Source organism: Staurois parvus, unplaced genomic scaffold (genome assembly GCF_062004578.1).
Source record: "Staurois parvus isolate SC_StPar_1 unplaced genomic scaffold, SC_StPar_1.0 ptg000372l, whole genome shotgun sequence".
NCBI lineage: Eukaryota > Metazoa > Chordata > Amphibia > Anura > Ranidae > Staurois > Staurois parvus.
In genome coordinates this window covers 4,057,781-4,080,746 of record NW_028318168.1, presented here as the reverse complement: position 1 = coordinate 4,080,746, position 22,966 = coordinate 4,057,781, and the positions used below count along the sequence as shown (strand labels likewise).

Genomic DNA, 22,966 nt, shown 5'->3' with positions numbered 1-22,966 from the left:
CGGGTCTGGTGTCACCCGGTGTGGTAGGTGTCAGCAGACCCACTCCACACCACACCTACCTTGGACACCACTGATTAGAGGCATAGTTTAAGCTCATCTTTTAAAGGCAGGGGAAAAAAAACCTTCTAGTTTGCGTTTTTGATTGGAGCTTACTAGCAAAAAAAATGCTAAACTCTCCTAAACTATATACAAAAACGCTCCATACCAATATTTTTTTTTTGCTAAGGAAACTGGAGGTTTTTGTTAAGCCCAGTGTACATGGAGCCTTGCTTGTCCTACACAGCCCTTATCTCTCCCCTCCAGTCTCTGCATTGCCCACCGTCTGCTTCTACTGCGCATGTGCAGTGCACTGAACCACACGGAGCAGTCATCTTGCTGTCGCTGCAGCCCGGACGGTCAGTAAGTAGAGCCAAACGTGTACAGACTCCTCGGAGGATCCTGTGATCAGGTGGGTCAGCTTTCAGGAGTGTCATGAGCACGTTACTATCTCCACGTTCTAGCTCTATTCTGACGATTCTGATTGGTTCAAATGTTTAGCCCCGCCTAAATGTCATCTGCTGCTGAAATGCCATTGTGTATGACAGGAAGTGTATCCTTGTATCTCTGATGATGGTGAATGATGAAAGGAGATGGCTGAAAAGGTTACATGTAGTGAATGTACGGTATACATATACAACGTAAGCATTGATGGATGAGGGAGAAACATGGACATTATGCACAGCATGTAAAAGTAGTATTTCATACAGGGGTGGACTGAGAACTCATGGGGCCCCTGGGCAATAGGGGATCATGGGGCCCCTGTGTCCTTGCCCAAACTCAAAAAAGCCTATGAAAAAGGTACCAGGGGCATCTCATGGGGCCCCCTACTGACCCCGGGCCCTCGGGCAGTGCCCGAGTTTCCAGATGGTCAGTCCGCCCCTGATTTCATAGTAATATACAGCGCATTCATGAAGTATTCACAATCACTATCAGTGTTGTTATGTTGCAGCCTGATACTACACCACTTGGCCTCCTGAGGATTTATCTCCCTTCCTGACCAGGCTATGTTTTGTGTTACTTTAACTGACAATTGCGCGGTCATGCAACGTTGCACCCAAATGAAATTTGTCCTTTTTTCCCACAAATCAAGCTTTCTTTTGGCGGTATTTGATCGCCTGTGCATTGTTTATTTTTTTGCATAATAAAAAAAAAGACCGACAGTTTTGAGAAAAAAACAATCGTTTTTACTTTTTGCTATTAACCACTAGCCTTCCGGGCACTTATACCCCCTTCCTGCCCAGGCCAATTTTCAGCTTTCAGCGCTGTCTCACTTTGAATGACAATTGTGCGGTCATGCAACACTGTACCCATATGACATTTTTATAATTTTTTTCACACAAATAGAGCTTTCTTTTGGTGGTATTTAATCACCGCTGGGTGTTTTTCTTTTTGCGCTATAAACAAAAAAAGAGCAAAAAATGTGGAAAAAAGTTTTTATTTGTTTCTGTTATAAAAGTTTGCAAACAGGTAATTTTTCTCCTTCACTGATGTGCGTTGATGAGGCAGCACTGATAGGCAGCACTGATGGGCACTGATGAGGTGGCACGGATAGGCGGCACTGATGATGCTGCACTGATAGGTGGCACTGATGGGCACAGATGAGTGGCACTGCAGGCCACAGGTGGGTGGCACTGCAGGGCACAGGTGGGTGGCATAGGTGGGCAGCACTGCTGGCCACTGATCATCAGTGCCGATCACTTCTCTGACAATTGCCAGTTATCAGCAGTACTTTCCTCACGCTGTGACAATAACCGGCAACTGTATTTACCTGGTGATCTGCTGTGTCATTGGACACAGCTGATCATGTGGTAAAAGGCCGCTGTGATTGGCCGTTTAACATATCACGTGATCAGATGTGTCCGTAGGACACAGTGATCACCGGCGGCACCGGGATTGCGCTGCTGGGGGTGCGCAGGGGATGTGTTCTGGGATGGCGTCTATGGACATCATCCCAGAACTAGACAACTACGCTGTAGCCGTCTTTAGCGTGGTAGGGAAGAGGTTAAACATGCCCAGTAAAAAAATGTTAAAAATCAAATTTCATCATAATCGTAGGCCAAAATGTATTCTGTGACGTCTTTGCTAAAGAAAATTCCAATACATGTAAATTAATTGGTTTACGTGAAAGTTATAGCGTTTACAAATGGCGGTATAGATACTGGAATTTTTTTTCTTTTTAATAATAATAATGGCGGCGATCAGTGACTTATAGCGGAACTGCGGCGGACATTCTGACACTGGGGGGAACTGACTTGGTGTTAGTGACATCAATACAGTGATCAGTGTGGAAAAAAAAGCACTGACACTGTACTAATGGCATTGGGCAGGAAGGGGTTAACATGAGGGGCGATCAAAGGGTTAACAGTGTGCAAGGAGTGTTTTACTAGGGGGCGGTGTGTTGGTACTTCACTGTAAGCACACTGCTGTGGATGGCTGTGCTGTGCAAAAAAGAAAAGCAAAATGCACTCTATTTTTTAGGGCCCTACTAAAAGTGTAAGCAACAAATATCATACATAAAAGTACTTTTTGTAGCTTTGAGGAAAGGAACACGTCCCCAAAACGCATCAAAGGCCGACCATACCACCAGTCAGACACTCTGCCATCATGTACAGTTTTACTAACACATGCCAAAGTTGCAAAACTGTGTTAATGCTTTAGAATTTGTTTTACCCTCCATCATAAAGAGAATTGAGGTAAAAAAGCAAAAATAAAAACATCCTGCTGTTGGTTCATCTGATTTATTCTGGTCCTTGTTTGTTAAAGTGATATTAAAGACAATTATTTGAAAAAAAAAAAACATGTTACACTTACCTGCTCTGTGCAGTGCTTTTGCACAGAGCAGTCCTAATACTTCTCTTCTCGGGTCCCCCGCTGGTGCTCTTGGCCTTTCCTTCCTGACAAGTACCCCCACAGCAAGCAAGAGGCACGCTCCTGAGCTGCTGCACTGCATGTCCATTCACACACAGTGCCAAGGCTCAGCCCCCATGCCCTCTCTCCCCTCATTGGCTTACTGGCTATGATTGACAGCAAAAGAGTCAATGGCTCCCACTGCTGTTTCAGCCAATGAGGAGGGAGAGTTCCTGAAGAGTCGAGGCTCTCGTGCACATCACTGAATCGCGATGAGGCTCAGGTAAGTATTACTGGGGGCTGCTGCACACAGGGTTTTTTACCTTCATGCATTGAATGCATGAAGGTAAAAAACCCTAAGCCTTTACAACCACTTTAACTAGACTGGGTCTAAAGCTAAAATGTATTTCCTGCATTTTGCCATTTGCTGTGGCCCATCATCCCCCTAAACACTTACCTGAGTCCTGTATTGATCCAGCACTGTGACCATCTGCAGTTCTTTTCCCATGTCTTTCTCTTTTAACAGGATGTTCATGCAGCAGCGGGAGCAATTGGCACCTGCCACTGGCAGACATATCCTGTGCAGTGGTGTATTTAGGTTTTGTACTGCCCTAGGCAACACAAAAATTGGCCCCCGTATGGAGAGACCCCAGGGGCAGACTGAACATTTGGAAACCCAGGCACTGCCTGAGGGCCCAGGGTCAGTAGGGGGCCCCATGAGATGCCCCTGGTACCTTTTTCGTAGGCTTTTTTGAGTTTGGCCAAGGACACAGGGGCCCCATGATCCCCTATTGCCCGGAGGCCCCATGAGTTGTCAGTCCGCCCCTGAGAAACCCTGACACCAACCAACACCGCCCTCCCCAACGAAGAGTGTTTGACATTGACCAACAACACCCCATCCCCCCCACCAGAGAGAGCCTTCTACTACCACCTCCCCCCATACACTGGCAACCCCCCCCCACCCCGGTGAGAGAGAAGACACTCACCTTCACAGCTCTGGACATCCCTGGGAACAAGAGTCAGGCTCTGCATACACCATCAAGCAACCCACAGCCTCTATCAGATCCCACCTGGTCCCCATGCTAATTGTGTCTCTCCTTCCATCCCTTTAACCTCCTTGGCGGTATGATCATGTCAGGAATTTTGTGCTGAAAGCGGTACCATTTTTTTGCATGGAAATATGTAGTTTTTAATTGTAGGCTGTAATTTTTAGGAATAACTTACTAAAATCTGTCCGAACAAGAGTCTATTAAACATTCCGGATATGATAAAACTTGAAACACGAAATCATAAATTATAATTTAATAAATAATCATAAAAAATAATATAATAATAATAAATTTAATTCAATAATATAATCAAACCAAAAACACTGAAATTTGAAATACAGAGGCAAATTCGCACATCGCTGAGCAAAGTCGCAAAATCGTTTTCAGTGTCTGATGACGAATTTCCCCACGAATCATTATCACTCAATTCTGCAAGTGGTTCTGATTTACTATCGCTGTTCTAAAACCGCTTTTGACGTAAAGGGACACTTTTTGGCCGCCATGGACTTTTCTAAGTTTCCAGGCAGAAAGAACAGTCAAAATGCAGGCAGGGCACAGGACAAAGCAGTGGGGACAAAATGTATGTGAAATGCAGTGAAAAAGCAATGACAGCAAAAATGTAATTTTTTAAAAATTTCAAATTTCCCGACGGTTCCGCCGCCCGAACGTTCCGACGTCACGGGGACCGGAACACGGAAGCCAGATGCCGGCATCCGCCGGAGGAGATGGACGGGGACACTGCAGGGGACCCATCGTGGGAGCGAAGGACAAGGTAAGTGCTGCAGGGACCCCCAGAGAACGCTGCATGGTAAGCCCGAGTGTAGCTCGGGGTTACCGCTCTTGGTATAGAAATTCTACCCCGAGCTACACTCGGGAATACCGCCAAGGAGGTTAAGGGGGTGACACTGCCCCCTGAAAAATGCTGCTGCCCCCCTGAAAGATGCCGCCCTAGGCAAATGCCTTGTTTGCTTTGTGGTAAATACACCCCTGATGCTCTGAGCAGTGAGCGGGGGGGGGGGGGTTAGCTGGCTTGGGAGTAAGCCTGAACATCTGCCCCCTTATCAGACCACTTGCTGTGGGGGCAGACACAGAAAAGGAGAAGCGTAGCGCACCGAAGGAGACTCCAGAATTAAGGGAGGGGGGCCGCACTGTGCATCACCATTGCATGCCTATTATTTAAATTTTTATAAAAAATGCATTTTGAAGCACTTTAACCCGGGGACATGTGTAAGGGTACACTAAAGGTTTCAAGAGGTTCGGCCCTACAAAAACAACATAATTTCCTGCAATGCTCAGTTTAAGAAAAGATACAGAATACATTTATATGCTGTATTTTCTACTAAAATGAAACTTCTTTTTTCCCTTTAGAATCAAGTAAAACAGACAAAGGAAACAAAATCAAAACATGCTTTCGAATCAAAGAGGAAAAAAAAGAAAGAAACGCTTGGTTGCTAATTATTTTGTTTCTTTTCGCATTACAAATGAAAAGGTATATCTTCTACAGTGAATGTAGCAATCTTGTTTAGAGTGGTGTACATGCCACGCATTAGTCAACAAGTGCTGGATGCAGACACTGCAGTGCACCATCAACAATAAACACAAGACAATTCCCACACTTATGGTATACATCTGAGACTTTTTATTTTAAGATTATATGCTGCATCTGTTTAGAATTAATGCAGGAAAAACCTTGTGCACTAAAGTGTGATGAAAGTGGCCAGCTACATACTGTTCCTAATTGACATAATGAGGCTGATTTACTAAAGGAGTGTGAATTTATATTGTGTGAATTTTTACTTTTTATGGTAATTTTCACTTAGCTTAGTCATTCCTCCCAGCTTTCTAACACACTATAAAAGATGCTGTAAACACACCGTATGCAGGCTAAGGACACATGCCTGCCACAGTCCTGCTTACGTGGGCCACAAAGTTTGATTATGCAGAAAATGATTGACTAAACCACACAAAATAAGAAATACAGTAATATAGAGGTTGGATAAAAAGTTAGTGCATTATAACATTTTCGGTAGTAAAATAGTCCATTTTGTATAGAGATGTACATATCAGACCTAAAAGAGGGACAACTGAGACCACACGAGGGATGGAGGGATTTGGTCTCAAGAGAGGGACAGTCCTTCCAAATAAGTGACAGTTGGGAACTATGGCTTACTGAATGTGGTGATAATTCACTATGCAAATAATCAAGTGCCAGAAAAATTAAAGCTGAAGTCCAGCTTTTGGTACACTTTATATAGATTGCTTGGGCCAAGCTGGTTCAAATGAACTATGCCCCTTACTAACATGTGAGGCCACTGGATGTGCTGTATAAACTGCATGTAGCTGAGGATATAAACAGCATACAGCACTGTGTTCCAATAACTTGCCAAAACTTTCCTGTTAGATAGGTACCATTATTATTATTATTATACAGTATTTATAAAGCGCCAATAGTTCGCTCAGCGCTGTACATTACAAAGGGGGACAGAACATGTGACAGAACAATAACAATACAGTGCAAAACATGAGGGGATCGAGGGCCCTGCTCTTTCGAGCTTACAATCTAGGAGATCTATATCATTGATCGTTAACTTGTGATCTGCCCAACTGTTTCTGCTCCTCAGCTATCCTTATTGTTAGGGTATTTTATGTGTGGCCCAAGACAATTCCACTTCTTCCAATGTGGCCTGGGAAAGTCAAAAGGTTGGACTCCCCTGCCCTAAACAATCAGCATTCGGACAAATATGCTAACAGCTAATATAAGTTTGCACTAAACATTGATCTAATCCATAAATACTTGTGTGAAACTTAGTACCCTAATTTTTAAGGATGATTCTTCCAAGTTGAAAACTGATTTGAGCACCCCCAGTGACAGGTGTATTGGGAATGAGTTTACTGGTAACAAGTACTGAGTAGAGAGGCAGCCAAGGAGATTGCAAATGTCAGAAAATCATCTGGAAACTGTTTTTTGAACCCCAACCCCAGGCTACTTTTTACCTTTCAGTTATTAGCGGTGTCCAAAGTGTGTCTCCTCTGATGGGGACATACAAAGGGATGGAGCACAGTAAGGTGGTGCACAGGTGAACTATGTAGAATGAGTTTTCTGTGACAACACTGTCCATATTTAATATTGACAGACTTACTTTGTACATGTGGTTATTCGGACAAAGAGCTTTATCATAATGCTTTCAAGAACATTTATGACTTACATTATAATAAGAATAAACTTTAAACCTTTAAAAGGTATCATCTCAAAGCACTTTACAAAGAAAACAAAAGAAATACACAGGATAAAACAAAGGAAAAAAGGGACCATTAAGTGAAAGCTTATTGAAGAAAAAAGTTTTTAGATTTTATTTGAGTTTAGAGAAGATGACTCTCTGATGTTCCTTGGAAGTGAATTTCAGACTTTTTGGAGTAAAGCACTAGAAGGCTGTGTCTCCCATCAAGTGTAGGTGAGTGTGGGGTGGGGGCACAAGAAGATTTGAGGAGTGGAGGTTACGAGGAAGGGGAGTAAGTTGATAAAAGTCCATACAGATAATGGGGTGCCAAGCTATGAAGAGCCTTATAGATGAGCAAGAGGATCCTAAAGTCTATGTGAAACCTGACAAGTAGCCAGTGCAAGGACTCTAGGATATGGGTAATATGGTCACTTGTACCTGACCTAGTGAGTATTCTGGGTGCTGAAGTTTGAACATATATGTAGTCGACTAATAGTGTACTTAGGTACACTAGTGAGTAAGGCATTGCAATAGTCGAGTCCGGAGAACACAAATGTATGGATCAGCTTTTCAGCTACAGTATATGATAGCATAGGACACAGCCAAGCAATATTTCTCATGTGGAAGAAAAGATGTTCCTACAACATTCCTAGATTGTAAGCTCCCAGGATCAGGGCCCTCCTATCCCTCTTGTATTTAACTGTATTGTTGCTGTATTGTCTCCCGTTATATTGTAAAGCGCTGAGCAAACTGTTGGCGCTATATAAATCCTGTATATTAATAATAATAATAATAATTTTGCACATGTGAATCAAATTTTAAGCTAGCGTCAGATATCTCCCCACGATTTTTTACTGAAACTCAAGAACAGTGTGATTGATAGATAGGCTACCAGGACTGGCCTTACACAGCTGATGGGGGTGCCAATAAGCATGACTTCAGTCTTTTCACAGTTTAATTGAAGGAAATTATGGGCCATCCAAGTTTTTATATCACAAATACAGTTAGATAGGAGAGAAGCAGCCAAAGTAGAATCCGGTTTAGTATGTATGTACTGCATAGAGGTGACCATTGAGCCCATGTGTTCTAAGCAGTTGGCCAAGTGGAAACGTGTAAATCCTAAAAAGTAAGGGGCCCAAGATTGAGCCCTGAGGAACACCATACTTAACTGGCCTGACTTCAGACTGAAATACTCCAAGAGAAACAAAGTGACATTACATTCAACAAATGTGTTTCCAGTTAGAAAATGCAAAGTTACAACTGAGATAACTGCCACTTTATTTGTATGCTTAGGTCCTTGAAAACATCCAGATTTTTCAAGATTGTGTACGAAAGGATGACAGATTTTCTTCAGTGATGAAAAAGAAGTGTTCATTTCACCTTACGCTCTTTGTGATGGAAATAACCAGAGAAGAAGATGTGAGCGTGTATGTATGAAATATTCTGTAGTCAAATAAAGCTGTTGATGGTTATTTATATTTCTGTTTCCAGAAAAACTGAAATCAAATAAAAAATAAAGCTTTTGCTGGAGAAGGACTAAATACATGCTAACTTGAGATGTGAGAGCAGATGTGTCCCCTTTGTTATTGAATGTTGAGAAATAGGTTTTATGTGTAAAGGTATCTGAAATAGCATCAGTGTATGTTGCCTACAGGGACTAGCTTCTCTCTTTTCATTTTGAAACGTACATTGACAGCAGTTAAAGTAATAGGTTTGCTATGAGCAAAAGACACAAGTTTATTGAGTTCAGCCAATAATAGAAAACCTCCAAACACGGAACCCTATACCCACAGTTGATCCAGAGGAAGGAAAAAAAACCCTGGTCTACCGTGACCTTGGTTCAGCTTGCTCCAACAGGAAAAAAAATCCTACCCAATCCCCTATGACAATTCAGTATTCAGTATGGATCAACAATCTCTGGTATTATAACTAATAATTGTTAACATTCAGTTATAGTTTGTACATTTAGGAACACATCCAGCTCTTTTTAAAAACACATGTCACTCCAACATTTTTTTATTTCAAACATAAAGGAAAAAAATCAATAGGTTCACATAAGGGCCTGTGTGGATGATAAGGCTGCCACCTTTTTTGGGGAAAAAATACTGTCCTTATAATCTTTTGCTTATTAATTACGTAGCAAACCAGTCCTATTTTTACCAGTCTGGCCAGCCAGGTGGTTCAATAGTCAGTAGGCTCTTGCTCAAATAAGAAATGTCCTTCTCCCCATACAAGTCTATAGGAATGCAAAAGCAGCTTAAAGTTGGTTAAATACAAGTCAGCTGTTTTCCTAATGGGGCCAGGAGGAGCCCTGCATAGCTTCTGTATCAATTCCAGTAAGGCAATTTACAAAGAGTGTTGTCATGAGAGGAACGATCACTTGTTTTACTTTGCTGAATGGAGTAGTCAGGGAGTGAAGGGAAAGTAACTATGCATCTGTTGCTTTACACTGACATGCATTTGTTCTATTTTTTTTTCCTAGAGCGATTGATGCACTTTTGGAGTGTAAGGTGAAGATTGAGCACATTCTGCAGGGAAGAGATTTGAATCTTCAGTTTCTTGGTGTATCTGAGTTTAATAATCAAGTTGTCTTTGCAAAGATAGCTGAGGATTCGGCAAAAGCTAAGCTTAAAGAAATTACTGGTAAGCGCTCACCCCTAAACAACTCAGCAAATAGTGTTAATTTAGATTTTATGTTCCATGGCGCACCTTTAACCCTGTATCCTGTTGCTATGTTGCACCCCTTTCCATTCTGTTTCAAAAATCGTACTCTGGGAGGTACCTGTAATAGGACCAGGGGCGGACTGACCATTTGGAAACTCAGGCACTGCCCGAGGGCCCGGGGTCAGTAGGGGGCCCCATGAGATGCCCCTGGTACCTTTTTCATAGGCTTTTTGGAGTTTGGGCAAGGACACAGGGGCCCCATGATCCCCTATTGCCCGGAGGCCCCATGAGTGGTCAGTCCGCCCCTGAATAGGACTGCTTCTTCTGTCTGTTATTTTCTGAATCATTAAAGTGTTGACGAGTGGCAGGCTGCCTCACACATGGCCTAAACGAGCAGCCGAGCCGACCCCCAACATAACACTGTCTTCTGGGCAATATAGGGCTTTGCCCGACAACTCTTCCTGATGTGTGGGTGACGGGCAAAAACCAACCAATGATCCATCCTCCAAATACTGAGCACCTTTCCCGGGCTCGACAGCTAAGGGCCACCAGTGGACTTTATTACTCTCATCAGCACATTCCTAAAATTATCTTTTTTTTCTGCTGTCCCCCACCCTTCTGAACCTACTTGATACATTAATATGATAATAGTGGCCTTCCCCAAGCCATGGCTTTGCATTCGTCCTTGGCAATACTGTATCCCAACTGGCTATGCCTGCTTAGTTAGAGCCCATAGAGATGAGAGGTGCCATCTTTTGTATGGGCCTCAGCACCCATGTGAACAAAGCATAATAGATCACTAAAGACAGAAAACACAGCAGCTAAAGGAAGATAGCTGTTTTATGCATATTAAAGGTTTGTATCGATTTGCCAGAACCCACAAATGTGTTCTGAGCATTGCTTTGTATGTGCACACAGCTAAACAAAATAAGGACATCTAGGGGTCAATTCACTAAAGGTTACCGCATGCGATATGAAAGTCAAGTGACTAATTTTTCAGAACTATCGTATGAGATAATAAATGAGTCAATTCATTATTTATTTATTATTTATTTCAGGCACTTATATAGCACCGTCAGTTTACACAGCACTTTACATATATATATTGTACATTCACATCAGTCCCTAACCCTCAAGGGGTGTACAATCTAAGGTCCCTAACTCACATTCATACATACACATACTAGGGCCAATTTAGACAAGATCCAATTCACCTACCAGAATGTCTTTGGAGTGTGGGAGGAAACCAGAGTACCCGGAGGAAACCCACACATGCACAGGGAGAACATGCAAACTCCAGGCAGGAGGTGCCATGGCTGGGATTCTAACTAATGACCCTAGTACTGCCAGGCGGAAGTGCTAACCATTTAGCCACTGTGCATCAAAGTAAAATATCGAATGTGAGGTAAATACAGCACAGTTGTTAAAATAGTGAGATAAATACCGCAAAAAAAACATGAGATAAACCATTAAAGTCAATTATTAAAAAAAAACACACATTCATTATTTATCACCAGGTGTTTGCTGGTGGTATTTTAGAAATGTACAAAACAACAATTAGAGGAACTCTGCACTGGCCAGAAAGTGAACGTATACAATGTATCAGTGTAAAAATGTGCTCCTCTGAGCTCAGGAATGAAAATAAATTGTAACATTTCATCAGAGGGAGATCGTTTTGTGAATGAAGCACACTACAATGTTTACAGTTTCACAGTATTGCTGTGTGCATACTGGTGCAATGTTAGCCTGCAAAAAAAAATTGTGAAAAAACACCAAAAATAATGCAAAATTTAAGTGCTAAATATCCCAAAACATAAATATTTAACACATTCGGTAAATAAAGCATGTTTTTTGGTAAATTGACTACTTTTGAAATAAATACCGCATGAGTTATTTTAACTAAAAAATTAATGCAGTATTTATCTCTTAGTGAATGCCCAAAGAACAGTTACAGCAGCTTAAATAATATGAGATACATTGTTCTGTTGCCATCTAGTGATCATAATATGTAGTTGCACAATTTTAATGTTAGAATACAATCGAAAGGTAAAATTATACATTATATGCTTTATAATAAAAAGAGAAAGGGGCATATTTTGTTTGCTTTCAGCAGTACCAGGGGATTATTGCATACATTCAGTGGTACACCATCCAGTTGCATGCCCCACGTCTCCCTCTGCTTTACTGTTCACTATTTCACTCTTCTTTCCATGTTTACCCTTCCTATGTGATCCTTTTCTTTTCCTCCATATTTCCATTCCATCATCTTTAGGCTACATTCACATGGGTGTTTGTATCTGACAACTGCTAATCTTCATTTGAAAAAGTTGAAATTGTTCATGCAGACAGTTGAGTTTTGTAAATGAGTTTAGCTGTGTTTAGCTGCATCAGCAATTATAGACTTTTTTTGCAGAAAAAATGTAGTGCTTAGCATCGTGTGCCTGCTTGAGAGAAGAAGAAGACTGAGGGTCGGTTCACATGCACAGCACTACTTTTAAAAACACACTGCACCAAAGTGCATGGTGCTACGGAATTGTGTGATTTGGTGTCCATAAAAGCACTGCTTTGTGATCTGCGTTTAGGGTGCTGGTGACAATTATTTAGCACCCGCATGCAGATCGCAAGGGCAGTGCCGTCACCTTCAATGTGGAAAAATGCAAACAGAATGCACTTTTCCCACACCACATTCTGGTGTGAACTGGTCCTGAGGCAGATAGAGAGGCAGAGAGAGAACCAAATGAAGCAAAGATGTATACATCCCATAACATCCCAGCCTCTAGGGGATATTTTGTCCTGATGTATGAGGAAATCAGAACCTATCCCCATACTTTTCACAACATTACCAGAATGTCGGTGTCCACTTTTGAAAGCGTACTAACTATTGTTAGACCATGTATGCAAAGAATGAATACCGACATGAGAAAGGAATACCAACATTTCAGGAAGAACAGGGGAAGTGTGTCATTTTCTGCTGCTAAACGCATTGCAGCTATGTGCAGCTAAACTCAATGTGTGTTTAGCTGCAGATATCGACCCTGGATGTAGCACTTTCTGTATTTTTTTAAACACAGATAAACTGTCCGCAACTAAACGTTAACAGTCGATATTATTGTTTTGCATTGTGTGAGTTCAGCTTGCAGGCAGCTGCAGTCCACTTCCTCTACTGTAGGTGGTGCCCTACCAGAGCAGAACCACCGCCTGGAGAGGATGTTTCTGGAGACAGCTGTGTGGTTGGCTATGCTGCATCCAGATGAAATCTGGCAGTCATCTTTAGGTCAGCAAAGTCTTTATATGTCCCTGCCCCTAGGTTTTGGCATGCACATCTATTGTAGAGAAAGAGCACTCACCTATCAGGGAAAGAGATAGTGACAGGGAAAGATTCCAGATGAGTAGGGAAAGACTAGGGACTCACAATCCTTTACTGTAGCCTCCTCTTTGGGACCGGACCAGCCAGGCTGCTTTCCGCCCTCTGAAGACAGATGCTGTTGGTGCATCTTTATCGCTGCCATGCTGCCTGAACTGAACTGTAAGTGTTATCCTAGGCGGTGCCCTCCCCGTGGGGTTGTTTGTAGTTGGCATTCTCTGCAATACAAGTTCTGAGTTTTTCTGCAGCTAGACTCTTGGGTTGATTTACTAAAGCTAGAGACTGTAAAATCTGGTGCAGTTCTGCCTAGAAACCAACCAGTTTTCAGGTTTTATTGTCAAAGCTTAAAGTGTTACTAAACCCAGGACCCTGCATTCACTATATCTGGTCTTCCACAGTACATACAACATGGAAATGCAATTATTTTAGTAAATATAAACTACTAAATACCTTTTCTCATCAGCAGTTAGAGCAGTCTTGTGACTTCAGCTGAGCACTGGTTAAAGCTTGTAGGAGGAGTTTTCTTTCTGCTCTAGGAGGATGTGAAACCTCTGATCCCCTGTCTGGACAATGCTGATTGGGCCCGTGCTGATCACATGTATCCTCCCAAAAAAACCTCTCTAGCAATACACATCAAACTGAGCATGCGCATGTTACCACGGGTTCAGTCTGCATCAGGTGGCCATTTCAACAAGAGGAGGGGCATAGAAGACAGGATCAAACAGCCTTTTTACACAATGCAGAGGATTAGTCCCTTACGTGCTACAGTGAGTATAACAAGCATGCTTTACTGCACATACAGACTGATTTTACTGTTGTGGGTTTAGTAACACTTTAATTGAACAAGCTAAAGTTAGAAAATGATTAGCCACCATGCACAGCTGCACCAGATTCTGAGTGCACCAGTTTTAGCAAATTTCCCCCTAACTCTTAATTGAAACACGCCAGTCTAAATTTACATCCTAACCAGCATGTTCTAATTCTTCTAAAGGGGATTTTACCATTTTGATAAATATTTTTTTGCTAAAAATGGATACTTTAAACATATAGTTGCACATGTGTTTTTATTGCTGCATTCTCTCATTAACCTACAGACACTGTAAAAAATACATTCAAAGACAAAGAGTTATTTAAAATAGAAAATAGAAGTTGTATACCACATTTGACGCTTATGAAGATGGAAAGTGCTCCAGAGTTACAAGAGCAGGTGAGTCCTTTTAAGAAGAGATCCTAGTTTGTTTGTTTTTTAACCAGTACGTAATCACCTCTACCACATTCGCCTGCCTTTCTTTTGTGTACCACCTTTAAATGTTCTAAAACTATGACAGCAACTCCAAGTCCAGAAGAGGATAGATTTCTGGGCAGTGCAACAGAATGGTCATAACAGCTGGGATAAAGCTACCTGCCGACCAGTCATTTAGGGCTAAAGGTGGCATGAAATCCCTGATGTAGCTGGTATTTTTATATTTTAATTTTCAACAGGATATTAAAAGAAATACACTAAAGTAGATAAATAAGCCATTTAATCTTATTTTAACCTCCCTAGCAGTATGATTATGTCAATATTTCTGTGCTCAAAGCGGTACATTTTTTTGCATGGAAATATGTAGTTTTTTTATTGTAGGCCTGGAATTTTTAGGAATAACTCACTGAAATCTGTCCAAACAAGAGTCTAGTAAACATCCCGGGTAGGATAAAACTTGAAACACGAAATCATAAATTATAATTTAATAAATAATCATAAAAAATAATAATATAATAATAAATTTAATTCAATAATATAATCAAACCAAAAACACTGAAATTTGAAATATAGCTCCAAGTTCACACATCACTGAGCAAAGTCGCAATATCATTTTCAGTGGCTGAGGACAAATTTCTCCACGAATCATAATCACTCAATTCTGCAAGTGGTTCTGATTTACTATCGCTGTTCTCTAGCTGGTCTAAAACCACTTTTGACCTAAAGGGATGTTTTTTGGACGCCATGGACGTTTCTCAGTTTCCAGGCAGAAAGAACAGTAAAAATGCAGGCAGGGCACAGGACAAAGCACTAGGGACAAAATGTATGTGAAATGCTTTGATACAGTAATGTTTTACTATGTGATTTTAGTGAATGTGACTTTTTGTCATTTTCAAATTTCCCACCGTTCCATCCCCGTATGTCCCGACGTCACAGGGGACGGAACCCAGATGACAGATGCCGGCATTCGCCGGATTACATTGCCGGGGACACTGCAGGAGGGAAATCGCGGGAGCGCAGGACAAGGTAAGTGATCGAGGGATCCCAGAGCAGCGTCGCATGGTAAGCCCGAGTGTAGCTCGGGGTTACCGCTTGTGGTACTGAAACTTTACCCCGAGCTACACTCAGGAATACTGCCAGGGAGGTTAATCTTACCAAAGGAAATGTAGACTAAACATTTGCTGGAGGTAAGATACATGCTAAAAAGCCCTCACTGGACCCCACCTAACAACCTACGCCAATCTCCTTGCTCTCATTTTCCTCCAAACTCCTTGAGCGCCTAGTCTGCAGCCAACTGCATGACCATCTTACTGAAAATAACCTTCTTGATCCTCTTCAGAAACTGCTCTCCTAATACTCACAAACAATCTACTTACAGCTAAAATCCATGGACACTATTCCACCCCCTCCTCCTCAAAAAAACTCTACTCCATTACTGACTGTATTCTTCAAGGGTTCTCTTCCTACCTATCTCACCGCACCTTCAGTGCCACTTCCTCCTCTCCTCTTCCTTTCTTCGCTGGGGTCCTCCAAGGTTCTGTTCTTGAACTTCTCCTATTCTCAATCTACACCTCCTCCCTGGGTCATTTGATAGCCTCCCTTGGCTTCCAATACAATTTATACAAGCAAATCTATCTCTCTACCCCACACACATCATTAATCTACTAACGAACATATCAGCCTGGATGTCACACCATTGCCTAAAATTCAATCTATACAAAACCAACCTCAGAATATTTCCTCCCCCACGTGCCCCATCCCCTGACTTCTCTCTCAAGATTGAAAGCACAACTATCAACCCATCCCCGAATGCCAAGATGCTAGGTGTTATCCTGGACTCTGAACTATCTTTTCAGCCCCACATCCAATCATTGTCCAAAGCTTTCCGCCTCAGCCTACAATATATCTCCACAATATGCCCCGTCCTAACCAATGGCATCGCAAAGCTTCTAATTCACACCCTGGTCATCTCTCACCTTAGCTACTGCAACTCCCTCCTCATTGGATTTCCTTTACATAGGCTATCCCCTCTTCACTCCATCATGAATGCTGCTACAGGCTCATCCATTTTACCAACCGCTCAGCGTCTGCTACGCCTCTCTGCCAATCCCTCCACTGGCTTACGCTCTCCAAATTAATTCAATTCAAAATACTAACAACTTACAAAGCCATCCACAACCCGGCCCCAGCTACATCACTTCCCTAGTCTCAAAATACCAACCGAATCATCCTTTTTTGTTCCTCCTAAGACCTCTAGCTCCCTTGTTATTTCCTCCAATGCCTGCCTCCAGGACTTCTCCCAAGTCTTTCCTATCCTATGGAATTCCCTGCCCCAGTCTGTCCAACTGTCCCGTACTCTGTCTACATTTAGACGATCCCTGAAAACCCTTCTCTTCAGACAAGCCTTTCCTACCCTCACCTAATATCTGTACTTTATTTTCTCCATCCAATCATCCCCCACAGTTATTACCGTTTGTATTAATTGACCCTCCCTCATAGAATGTAAGCTCTAACAAGCAGGGCCCTCTGTTTCCTTCTGTATTAAATAGTATTGTAATTGTACTGTCTGCCCTCACATTGTAAACTGCTGTGCAAACTGTTGGCTTCATAAATCCTGAATAATAATAGAAATAATAATAATATTTTCTTTCCATATCAAAAACATTATTCATTCTGAAAGGATTTTTGTTCAGTACTTTAATTTGTCTAGAGACTAAAAGGTGTCTAAAAAATTACCCATTGTGTATATTGAAACATGCTACCAACATATGGGGGAGATTTACTAAAACTGGTGCACTCAGAATCTGGTGCAAATGTGCATGGCAACCAATCAGCTTCAAAGTGCAGCTTGTTCAATTAAGCTTTGACAAAAAAAAAAACTGAAAGCTGATTGGCTTATATGCAGCGCTGTACCAGATTTAGTGCACTCCAGTTTTAGTAAATAACCCCCATGGCGGACATCACAGCAGAGAGATAGAAATCAGCAGGTCTCCTTAGTAAAACACAACACAGTACACAGTCTAATCACTCCCTAACACACAGTTAACCCCTTGATCACACCAGATGTTAACCCCTTCCTGCCCCGTGTCATTAGTACAGTGTCAGTGCTTTGTATTAGTGTCACTGGAGATGTCAGTGGCAGTTAATCAGTTCAAGCCCAGTGTCAGAATGCCTGCCACAGTCCCACTATAACTGATTGCCGCCATTACTAGTATTAAAAAATACAAAATAATAATTTAAAAAAATTCAAGTATATATTCCGCCATTTGTAGATGCTATAACTTTCCCGTAAACCAATTAATATACACTTACTGGTATTTTCTTTAGCAAAGACATGTAGCAGAATACATTTTGGCCTAAATTATGACAAAATTAAATTTTTTTACTTTTTTTATTGGATATGTTTTATACCAAAAAGTCAAACATATTTGTTTTTTTTTCAAAACTGTCAGTCTTTTTTTTTTGTTTATAGCATGATCAAATATTACTGAAAGAAAGCTCTATTAGTGAGAAAAAATGGCATAAATTTCATTTATGTACAGTGTTGCATGACCACGCAATTATCAGTTAAAGTAACACAACGCCATATTGCAAAAAATGGCCTGGTAAGGAAAGGGGGTAAATCTTTCGGAGGGCAAGTGGGTAAAAAAAATAAAGAAAATAAAGAAAACCTTGCTAGATCAAGGGTTGAGGGTGCCAGGATTAGGGTTAGGGTCAAGGTAAGGATCAAATGCTTGGGCCAAAAGTCACCATCAGTGTATGTTCAGTAGATTTTTTTTTTTAATAAGCATTCTTGAACTAGTATCAGTTTCCGTGTCAGTGTGCTTTAACTAGGATAAAAAAGGTAAAATGCGTACTACTAAGGTACAAACAACAACATACACATATATGGTATTTCTGCAATCATAAGGAGCAGAAGAATTTATTTTGGGTTGTTCTTTGGTGGTAAATTATGGTAATAGCAAGAAATATACAGTTAAATTCTAATAAAAATATGTTTTTACTCTCTTGAGCCAGTTTTCTTATGATAGGAAAAACAAACAGGAGATATCTGTTACCAATTACTAAAAGAAAGCCTAATTTGTTCTTAAAAAAACAAGGTATAATCCATCTGGATGATAGTTGGAGTTGCTATTATATGTACGGTTTTACCAACACATTTGCAAAATTATGTTCAGGCATTAACATTGGTTTTACCCTCAGTCACCAAGGGGTTAAAAGAACTATGTTCAGCTCTTCCATATGTGTATGGCTGTTTTATAGTTTCACGATAAATAGAATGATGCCAATTTTTATCTGTTTTCAGGGAGTAATCATTTACCCAAGTTTGTACAGAACCTTCAAGAAACATTATTTTGGAAATGAAACCATGTCCAGACTTGATCTTTGTTCAATGGGCAAGGCAAGACAGCCTGATGGATACTATCACACTGAGGCTTCCATCTTTATTGGTGTATCATAATATGGCATTGTATCTTGTGCTGTACGTCTAGGCATTTATTAGTGGTGCACTGAAATGAAAATTCTGGTGCCGAAACCAAAAATGAAAATTCAAAATGCACTAGGCCGAAAACCGAAACCAAAATTCACAGTTTTTAAAATTAATATATATTTTTTGCAAAAAAATACACTTTTAATAAAAAAACAATATATACTACAATTTTTTAATAAAATATGAAAGAGGATGTTACGGTGATAAAATAGATACCCAACATGTCACGCTTTAAAATTGTGCACGCTCGTGGAATGGCGTGAAACTGCGGTACTTAAAAATCTCAATGGGTGATGCTGTAAAAATTTCTACAGTTTAGCAGTGTAAAGTTACAGAGAAGGTCTAGAGCGCAAATTATTGCTCTTGCTCTGACGTTCGTGGCAATACCTCATGTGTATGGTTTGAACACTATTTACATATGTGGGCATGGCCTACGTATGTGTTCACCACTATGTGCAAGCATGGGGGGATTGGGGCACTTTAAAAAATGTTTTAATTAATTTTTTTTGCACTGTCCCTTTTAAAAAAAAAATGTAATCACATTTATTCTTATCACAAGAAATGCATGTATCCCTTGTGATAGAAATAATTAGTGACAGGTCCTCTTTGTGGAGAGATATGGGGTCAATAGGACCCCATGTCTCTCCTCTGCAATGTAAAGCACTGGATGAAAAAAAAAGCATTGATCTAGTGCTTTAAAAAAAATGTCCAGAACCGGAAGTGACATCGCTCTAGTCCTCCAAGGGCATAGAGATGAGATCAGTGGAGGCCATCTTTCCTTCACTAATCTCTATGCCCAGCGCCGGGATCGTTTGAGGTTTTCTCAGGTAAGGCTGAGAACTACTGAGCGGCAGTAGTGAGGGGTGGGCGGCAGCAAGGGGTGGGGTTTTTTCGGCACCTGTATCGATGCTTTTTTACATATCGGTTGACGGCCGAAAGGGTTGTTTTCGGTCAAAACATTTTGTCCACCGAAATTTCAGTGCATCCCTAGTATTTATTAAGGGAGAAAAATGTGTTGCTTGTATTGTAATCGTTGGGAAAAATGCAACTAGTATTTTTAGAAATGAAAGAATATGTAAACCCAACAATTCATATTCCTGATATGTGTCTGCTGTACTATTTACTTGCATGAAAAAGTATCTTGTTCTCTTTGTATTGCTTCTTTTGTGTGACATACCTGATGTTCCTGCCAGTCCCTCTGCTTTGCTATTGAATAATGACCACGCTAGGAAGGAGAGCACAGTGTGGTCAGTTCTCTATCTTTGCTGGGAACTGTTCTCTTCTAATGATCAGACTTCTGCTGACACGACCCCCTCCCCCCACCACACCGCCATTAACTGGGAAGTTTGGTGTGGTGCTGTTTTGTCTCCCCCAGCTCTCTAAGCACCATTTAAAAAGCAGAGGAATGAAGAAAAGAATAAACCTAGAGATCTCCAGTAGTAGGTACCACTGCAACAGAAGGAGTGGTCAGCTGGACTGGTATATATTGTGCCTAGGGATCCCATGCCTTCTCAGATTGATCCACCTTGTTCATGACACTGGGAATCTTCTCATGGATTTCACCACATGGTTTTGTGCTTGACCTGCTGTAAAGTTAAAGAGGGTTTCTTCCATGCTCTCACTATTGATGTTTTAGCTGCAAGGAGAATAAAAAAGACAAGCTGGTGCATATTGCGAGGGGCATTTGGTATTGGCAAAATTATATTTGATGTAAAATGTTTTATTGATAAAACGTGAAATGGAAAACAAAACATAGCTTAAAAATGTGTATTTTTTCATAGCCTACTTTAATAAATACTAGCATAAAGGCAACTGATGGTAGGAGTTGGCTGCTCAATACTGAACTTGATATATCTTGTGGCAGATCTTTAAAACCTATGAACTACATCTACCGGGCTTGTTTTTTTTATCTATAGCTGCAGCTTGCTAATGGTGCCTCGAACAGTCCAAAGTTTATAAACTGAATTTGGAGTAAAGCCTATGATATAATTGGGGTTATTTACTAAAACTGCATGGTGCAAAATCTGATGCAGATCTGCACAGAAACCAATCAACTTCCAAGTTTTATAGGCAAAGCTTATATGAACAAGCTGATTGGCTACCATGCACAGCTACACCAGATTCTGAGTGCTTCAGTTTTAGCAAATCTTGCCCAATATGTAATACACATAAAGGTCAGTTCCACTTTTAGTGAAGGTGTCCTTTAGGCCCTATTCAGACCTGTGCATTGGGGAAATGTCTGGTGAAAATTACATTTTACCACACATTGTAACATACAGTAACGCTTGTAGCTGGCCAGCTAAGACCAGTCCTAGGTTGCTAATATGGTTCACATATATGTGTATACCAAACCTGCCAATAACCTCAGTACAGTGTATATGTGCATAAGTTAAAGCCAAAAGCAGAATCATTGCTGTAATTTATGTCTTTGATTGTTATATGACATTTATATATTCATTGTGTAAGCAGAAAAGGAAAATATGCCTTTAGGAGTCAGTACAAGGTGAGCCAATCACAGCCATCCTCACACTGTACAGAGCCTTAACCAATCCCAGCCAGTTTCACATTTGTGCCTGTGTAAAACTCCCTGCTAGATTGTTCTACAGTCACTTGCTCATCAGACAGAAGAGGAAACAGACAAAGTTCCAGTTAGAGAAGCTCTATGGAAGCAGAGAAGGCCAAATAGGTATTTAATGCAATTGTGTGGTCCTCTGTTGTTTAATAGTGCAGGTAGATCTGTGTGTAAAATCTGTTGTATGTGTTTACTTGTAGTTCCACCGATATAATCCACCGAATTAACCCATTGTAATATGAAACAAAATAAACCACTGTAATACGAAAGAAATAAGCCACTGTAAGATAAACGAAACAAGCCATTGTAAGCAGTTATATGAAGAAGATTGAAGTTATTAAAGAAGTTAACTAAAGTATTCGGTGTGCTCTTTAAACCTACTGCATCCATAGAGCGGCATTGGAGGAATTACAGAGTAAAGTCAGTCTAATCAAACAAAGAAACAGCAATTGCATATTTTTTCTAATGCCACAGCGCACAAGGCACTACAAGGTGCTGCGCCTGCCACAATGCTTGGACTGCGGTGCAGCACAGCACATGAGTATCTTCTTGTGAGGTTTGAAACTTCTCTGGAAGGCCTATAACCTCACCCTTGCCTAAGTGACAAGGAAGCTGAAGTGTACAGTAAGTATATTTTTTAATTTTTCCTAATGTGTGATTTTTCAGGGTTTCATTCATTCCACATTATTATGAGTGGAGTATGAAGAAGAAGCAGACCTAAGCATTGAAAGTATGGGTTTACTTTTTTTAGCCTTATCCCATTGCTTGTGAGCCGCTAACACACAGAAATCTTTCCAGCCCTCTGAGAAGTGGTAATTAACAGTTGGACGGGCTACAGTCTTCTCTGGATCTCATGCCAACAATCTTGTCAGGATCTACCCCTTTTCCTTTTCTCTTTTTGGCTCTGGTCTATCTGCTTGCTACCGAGACTTCACACAGCACAGCTCCTCTCCCCCTACACAGCTTCTATCTGTCTGCACACTGTGTATCTGGATTCTATGCTGCACAGCCATTTTTACCTGGGAACTTCACATGTCAGAACTGCCACATAGCAGGCAGCTACACAGTGTGTAGGCAGAGGCTGTCTGTAAGTCCATATTCCCACTATGAATCGCACAGGAATGTGCTGTGCTTTCCTGTGCTATTTACACACAATACAGTGCAGTGCAATTTGAGCCCATTCATTTTGAATGGGCTCAAAGCACACTGCATTGCACCAAATGTATGCATGCACAACTTTTGGAAATGCATTGCAATTGCATGGCATGGTACTTTGGTACCCTGTAATCTGGTGCAAGTAAAGGTACTGCATTTACGATCTGTGTTTAGGGAGTCATTAACTTAACATTGACACCTGCTATAGATTGAAACTGCAGTGCATTTGAATGCACAGGGAACGCGAGCTTTCCACACCGCGTTCTTGTGTGAACTAGGGATAAGAGAATCAAACTGACCTCTCCTCGTTTTCTGAGTTTATT

The 22,966-nt window shown here is 41.1% G+C and overlaps 1 protein-coding gene across 2 annotated transcripts; it reads left to right on the top strand.

Moving 5' to 3' along the window:
• Window positions 1–321: 321 nt before the first annotated feature.
• Window positions 322–21,843, top strand: LOC149456172 (A-kinase anchor protein 7-like). Of its 2 annotated transcripts, none has more exons than XM_089685359.1 (6): window positions 322–448; window positions 5,304–5,424; window positions 8,447–8,580; window positions 9,636–9,796; window positions 14,276–14,388; window positions 18,731–21,843. In XM_089685359.1, exons 2-6 carry the CDS (start codon window positions 5,341–5,343, stop codon window positions 18,884–18,886), a joined length of 648 nt encoding a protein of 215 aa, XP_089541485.1. In that variant the 5' UTR covers window positions 322–448; window positions 5,304–5,340; the 3' UTR covers window positions 18,887–21,843. The 2 variants fall into 2 exon arrangements, with proteins under 2 accessions (XP_089541485.1, XP_089541486.1); XM_089685360.1 differs by having other exon boundaries at window positions 362–395.
• Window positions 21,844–22,966: the final 1,123 nt, after the last annotated feature.